General features: G+C 22.5%; 1 protein-coding gene across 1 annotated transcript; it reads right to left on the minus strand.

Moving 5' to 3' along the window:
- Positions 1-2,212: 2,212 nt before the first annotated feature.
- On the minus strand, positions 2,213-3,199 carry cubi_02128 (asparagine synthetase A like protein; the record flags this gene model as incomplete). Its single annotated transcript, XM_029019140.1, has 1 exon — positions 2,213-3,199. The coding sequence occupies one exon, from the start codon at positions 3,197-3,199 to the stop codon at positions 2,213-2,215; it is 987 nt and encodes a 328-aa protein (XP_028876298.1).
- Positions 3,200-7,556: the final 4,357 nt, after the last annotated feature.

Consider the following 7,556-nt stretch of genomic DNA (forward strand, 5'->3'; position numbering starts at 1 on the left):
TTAATACTCAATGTCAGCTCATCACTAACACGTCAACTTTTTCCTTTTCAGGTTGAATACTATATACCCCGGAAAATTTTCTTTCATCGCCGCCAACCATTTTTTAATGTTTAATACTTAAAAATTTGTAGGTCTGTCTTGATGTACGAAATTATTTTGTAACATAAATTTGTTATTACTTTTAAATTAAAAAGTAGTTATTTATTTAAAAAGAGAAATCATCTAAGTGATTTTTTCTATTATTAATAATAACAAAATGTATTAATTCTATCTGTAATATCCATTTCTACAAATTTTTATTTATTATTTGGAACTTTAAAAAAATGTTTGCCAATACTTGTAGATTGTTTACGAGGATTAAATGCTATTTTTAGCAAAGTAATACATCAATCAAGTTTAGGTAGTAAAATTTTCCAAGTTTAAGAACTAAGTTACGTACTGCTTCTTGCCCAGAAAGTTGTTTGTTTTACGTTCATTATCTTCTAAAGATGTAATGAGACCGTATTTTTCTTTCTTACTTGGATGCTTGTTTAATTAACTACAGAAAATTGTACAATGTACTTTTCTTTGTGTAAAATATGTTGATGTAAGTATTAAATAGTCGGCAAGATTTATTCGGGAATAATTTTGTACGATTAATAATAATTTAATGTTCTTTTATAAATGAGAATTAACTAATTGTTTTCTATATAAACTTTAAAAATTTTTGAAGATTTTCTTCTGAAATAAATAATCTCTGAATATTATTAATTAAAAAAAATTCAGTAGGATCTTAATTTTCTAAAAATATTTGATTTTTTTTTTAAATGAATCTAAAAATAAAATAATTGATCATTAATTCTTTTCATTAAAGAAAAAAATTATCTAAGCCAGCATAATATCTTAGAAAAAACCACACACACCACTAAAACTCCAAAAAAAAAACAGATTGCTGTGATACAAATTTATATTGTAATCAACATTTGCAAAATAACTTTCATTTATTTCTGTTATATATATTGAATAATTATGGCATTTACACGTATTTTTTGCGTACAAATATAACCAATTCATCTTGTGCGACGTTTTATATCTATTTATTCATACAATAATTATAATTATTTTTTAAAGATTAATTAAAATCTAAGAAATTAGATTTCAAACAAAGAAACTTGAAAGCCTGCTAAAATTATCATTAATTATTTCAGAAAAGTTGAAGAATTTTATTATCTCAATAATATACAAAGTTATAATTTTTTCTTGTTTTTTTCATAAATATTTTCAGAATATTTTATATTAAACTAAAAATAGCTCATTATTAATAAAACATAATAATCATGATTAAATTTCACTTATTATATCATTAAGTTCTCAATATTTTAATAGAAAAAAAAAATCAAAGAAATTAGGTTATAGTTCATTAAATATCCAACTGTAACTGATGGGATTCTTGTGAAATGTAATTCATATTTCTCTCATCCATTTAATAATTCAAATAAGAGGGATTTAAACTATAGAATAAGTAAAAAAAACATGAAAATGATTTTGTCTGCGTTGTTTTAATACAATGTATCATGGCCTTAATTTCATACTGGTTAATAATTAAAAATATTTTAGATTAGCATCCCAAGTAAATAATTCTGCTCCAAAAATGATTAAAAATAATCAGAAATTATCTCAAGATTGTTTAAATGGCGTGTTAAGTTGAGTTCATTATTTATCTCGAAAATTATTTAAGGGGATCAATCCTATTTAATTGGGTACCTTAAAAACAATATTAATACTCATTCCGATCTATCGTTGAAACTAATCTGTACATTTCGCCACGATACCTGACTACTAATTCATATAAACTAAATAAGTTAATGATTAAAATGATATTAATTAAAATGAATAATATGGAAACAATTGAATAACAATTGAATTGGAAAATTTGGTTAAGAATTTAATTAGAAAAAAATGTTTTTTATTGATAAAAATTAAGTTTATAAATAAAAGGCGAGTTATTTTTTTTCTATAAATTATTTAATTGTAAAGAGTAGAACCTGAGAATAAGTAAATTTGTTCTTAATAAGCTATATGATTTTTTCCTCTATTTTCTGACATTTTTTTCCATAATGAATATTTAAAAATAATTTAATATACAAATATACACTTCAAGTCATCTTAGTATATTTTTACTAATATAGATAATTAAAATAAAACGAAAAAAAACTTAAAATACTGCAAATTATCATAATGTGCCTTCCATTGTGTTTTCATCATCCCAATAACTACATTGCACTTGTGATATATGTTCTTTCCTTAATATTAGCATACAAAGCCGACTTTGACCTATTCCGCCACCTATTGTTTGTGGTAATTCATTATTTAATATCATCTTACAATATGGTAATTCTAATCTATTATCACAATTACATATATTTAATTGTTTTATTAATGATTCTTTATTTACACGTACACCCATTGAACTTAATTCCATTGGACCATTTATGCTATTACTCCAATATAATAAATCGCCATTATACTCCCAATCATCGTAATCTGGTGCACGTAAATCGTGAATTGTATTATTACTTAATTTCTTACCTATTTGTTTAATAAACACTGATCCATATTTTTTACATATTTCTCTTTCTCTATCATTGCTTGATAATTTTGGATAGATATTTAATAATTCTTCTGATGATATTATAAATAGTTCTTTTTTAATTAATTCATTTTCATTTGGAATATTTATATTTTCTTTTTCTTTTTTCATATTCCAATATAATCTTTCTAAATTGCACACATTATTATGAATAATTTTTGCCATTTCATCCAATATATTGTCTTTCGTTCTACCCTGGCTTAAATCAATAACTTTTTCCCAATCCCATTGATCTACATATATTGAATGTAAATGATCTAATTTTTCCGATTTACGTATTGCGTTCATATCTGCATATAAACCATTAATGCCATATTTTTTTAATGCAAACCTTTTCCATTTTGCTAATGATTGAACTACTTCTAATGTTTTATTGTTAAATTCGAATGATACTTTTTCTTCTATACCGGATAAATCGTCATTTAAACCTGATGATTTTTCAAGAAATAATGGTGCTGATATACGGATTAAATCTAATGACTCTTTCAATAGTTGTTGAAATGTTATCTTTAAAAATTCTATATCTGCTAATGTTGTTTTAAATTTGTTTTGAGTTTTAAGAGTTTCCATAATTTAATTTATGTTATTTAATCAATTTTTTTCTAATTAATTTAAAAATGACTTGTTTTTCACGTCTTTTTGGCAAAAAAGGTGGGAAAAGTTAAGGAAAGGGGGAGTTATGAATAAATTGACTATTGTTATGAAAATTATTTTTAACTATTGTAATCATTGATTCTGAAACTAATTTCATTATATCATCTATAATTTATCTCTTATATTTATTCATATACAAAATTTCTTTCTATTATGTATTTAATACTTGGACGTATTTTTTTTTTTCTTATTGATTATTTATTTAACTTTAAATGCAATTTTTATTTTTAATTATAATTAAATAGCTTTTTTTTTGTTTAAAAATATATTAATTATTTCTATTCCCATATTTTCTTACATTTAAATGTAACTAATTTGTTTTTTTGGCATTTTCTTTGTGTTCAGATATGATATAAAAATATTTAAGAAAAAAAATTTATTAATCAACAATTTTTTAATTATAGCTATAAGTCAAATTAACGTAAAAAAAAATGAACTAGAACCACTTTTTACACATAGATTCATGAATAAGGTTCATTTAGTAAAGTATTTTCCCTTAAAAATTGCAGAATCGAATAAATTAGTTCAGCAAAAGTTAAAGAATTTTATTATACTTCTGATTTAAAAAATTATTATGTGATTTTCTTGTTTTTTTTTTTTATATCTAAAATTTTATGAAATATTTTCTATCCGAATCAAAATAATTTTGACTATTGCAGAAATATTAACCATTAGATTCCATTCATTAAATTATTATTTATCTCCAATAAAAAAAATCAGTATTATTTGCTTGCAATGGCCTAAAAAAGAGTTCTTTAAGTAATTATTATGGGATATAAATGGAGGAACAAGATCTTTAAATATTGATAGTTTTGTTAATATTAAGAACAATCTACTATTTCCGCTATTAGTACTAGCAGTGCTATAGGTACTAAAGAAAATCTACTAGTAGAGCAATTGATAGTATTGAGGATACCGAGGAAAATGTATGATTGGAGCAAATAGTAGTTTGAATGAATATTCAGCTAGAATATTCGCTTCAAATAAAATGCATCTTTAATTTTCGGTAACATTACGGACATAAAAAGTGAAACTAATAGGCTTTTGCTGAGACAGAAATATTATACCTGTATCTACTGTACTTTTTCCTTTTTTTGATGAGCACCCAAAAAAAAATGTATTTACTTCGAATACATTTATAAACATTCTAATAAATTGACTAAAATAAATATTTGCAAAAAATTATGATAGAATATGAATTTACTTTTTTAAAAAAAAAAAAACAGAAAGAAAGATTTTTATAATTACACTTTCCAATGTTTTTTTTATAATTTTTTTTTAAAAATTACATTATTACTTTTAAATTCACTTCTGATAAAATTTAACCTGATTGAATCTAGTTTAATTTCAAAACCATGAAACTTTTTGCCAAAAATAAAATGTTAATTTTGAAAAGAAATTATAAGATTTAAATTCATTAAAATATTGATTTGAAGAATAAACATGATGGAAATAAATGGTAAAATTAAAAAGTGAAGTTTTTAAATAATAAAAAGAATTTCATATTATTAAGATGAATAGAATGTATTAAATATATAAAAAAAAGCATCTTGATAAGATAGGAATTTCAAGATTGAAATAAGATGTAATATAAAAATTTTATAAGTAATCATAAATAAAAAAAATTTTGGTCTTGGTAAGATATAAAAGAGAAACTATTTAATGCTAATAAAGAATAGTGTATAGTGATATTGCGATTTGATAATTCAAGAAATAGTAGAGAGTAATTCTGTAAATCCTTATAGTAGCAATAATGCCAATCTTTAACATTTGTTTGTAGTGTTAGTAATCAATAATTCCATAAATCATTTCATCAATAATTTTTTTGGTCTATTATTAATGCCATTAAAATAAATAAATTATTTCTAGATAAATTCAGGAGTAGATAGTGATTATATATGAATCCGTAATAATGATAAAGAAAAATAGTTATATTTTAAAATAAATTATGACTGACCATCAATAAGATTAAAGTGTTATTTGATTTGGAAGAAAAAAAAAACTATTGTTATTTTTGGAATAAATTTTTGAAAAATTTGAATAAATCAAGTTTAATATGAGTAATAATAGTACTAAATATTGTTAAATAAAAAAAGCTGGTTTGCTAAAAGAGTAATATAGATTCAATAATATGTGGGAGTGAATATATGTAATTAAAATTACTTTATTGTATAGTAAAATTTATATATATTATGATTTAAAAATTCAACAAGTATAATATAAGTGGATTGTAATATTATTGTGGAAAAGTAAAACAGATAATGGAAGTGATAAAAAAAAATAATTATATGTAGTTTATTTTGAAGAAAATAAAATTTATATTGTTAAAGAAAAAAGTAATTGATTTAAAATAAAAGAGTTAAAGATTGTAAAATAAGGTTAAATATTTAATGAGTGGAAGAGGAAACAGAAGAAAAAGAAAGGGCAATGATAAAAACTAGATAGATTAATGATTAATGTCATAAAAGATAAAAGAAGGGAAAAACACATCTAAGATTTCATTTAATAAAAGAAGAAATTAATGCATATTTTTTATAAATAAGGATAATTAAAACTAGATAAAACAATTTTTTGATTAAATAATGAAAATAGAGTATTAGTGTGAATATTTGCTGACTAGAAATGTATATTTCGCGTTTTTACATGTAAATAAATACACAATTAAATAAAGCATTTATGAAAAATATAATATAGATGATAATATTAATGATTGCAGGTTTACAGTCCGATATACATAGAGATGCGTAAATATATAAACAAAAAAAAGTATTGGATATATGCGTCTGTATTTGTGGGTCCTTTAAATTAAGAGGAATTGAACTACAAAAATAGAATAAAAAATCTAGAATATAAACAATATAATTAGTAGAATAAATCAGTTAAAGAAAATGGAAAATAGTGAGAATGATAAATGAGAAAACTTTCAGATGCAAATAAAATACAAATATTTTATTTTAAGCGATGTGTATAAACAAGATAATAAACTAATTGAATATATATATGAATATATATGTAAATAAATATAAAAAATTATATATAAAGGAATGAATCAAACTGTGGGGAAAAGTAGAAATGACAATAAAAATAGGAATTTTGAGAAGATTTCAATTGATAAAGTAACAGAAATTAATAGAATTTTCAAGATGATATAAAAGTATCATATAATTAATAAGTAATATAAAAATATAGAAGCGATTGGGATAAGGATATTTATTGTGTAATCCGGCAAATTTTTTAATGTTGCAATTAATTTTCAAATGACAATGTTACAGTATACACAGTGTGTCTTGTCTAGAAGTCAAAAAAAAGAAAGGTTTTAAAAAGGATAATAATAGAATTATGGTAGTAAGATCAAAAATAAAGTGATTTTATTGGTCTAGATCACTAAAATTCTACTTGATTATGGATTTTATAATTTTGGAAGTAATATAATTGATTTATCATTATTGTTTTGAAAGAGAGGCCATCAGATAAAAGTGGAGATAGGAATAATTTTTCTCTAAAGTATAATATTACTACTGTTGTACCAAGATTATTTAAATATATTTATCCATCGAAAATGCATTCTTCAATTTTGTAAACAGGGGTTTATATAAATATTCGAAAACAATTTTAGCTTTAGATAGTTACAGGAAGTTACCGCAATACTCATTAATAATTGGTTTGTGTATCAATACAAATATTATTTAGATTATTGTTTCAGAATTGGATCTGGATTTTGAGATGAATACCATAACTGAATAATTTGCGGAGATACTTTATTTGGTAAATTTCTTATGTGAGACAGCGGAAACTCTGATTAATGAGGAATTTGAAAATGAAAGAATGTTTGAAAATGGAATTAGATGTTATATCAATAGATTGTAGATTATTTGAATATGGCAAATGTGTTGGTAGAAGTAGAAAACCTTTAGAAGATTTTGAAATTGTTTTAGTAGGAGAATCATTTTTAAGGAAGTTAATTTCAGAGCATGAGAAATTCTTTACGAACAAAATTAATTTCTTATGAATTGCATTGCATTTCTGGGTTGAAAGGTAAGAGTAAGGATTTAATTGATTATAAAAGTTGAGATGCAGAAGGTTATATTTTGAAGCAAATAATTACATCAATTTCAAAATATTATTTTGGGAAAAGGCTGGATTTAAAAGACTTGAATAATGCAATTGAATATTAAATAAAAATGTATGTATACGAGTACACGAAGTTTTTTACAAAAACTATAAATAATACTCTTTTTAGGTTCGGGCAGATTAGGTTTAGGTTTAGGTTTAG

This window comes from Cryptosporidium ubiquitum (genome assembly GCF_001865345.1).
Source record: "Cryptosporidium ubiquitum isolate 39726 chromosome Unknown contig_47, whole genome shotgun sequence".
NCBI lineage: Eukaryota > Apicomplexa > Conoidasida > Eucoccidiorida > Cryptosporidiidae > Cryptosporidium > Cryptosporidium ubiquitum.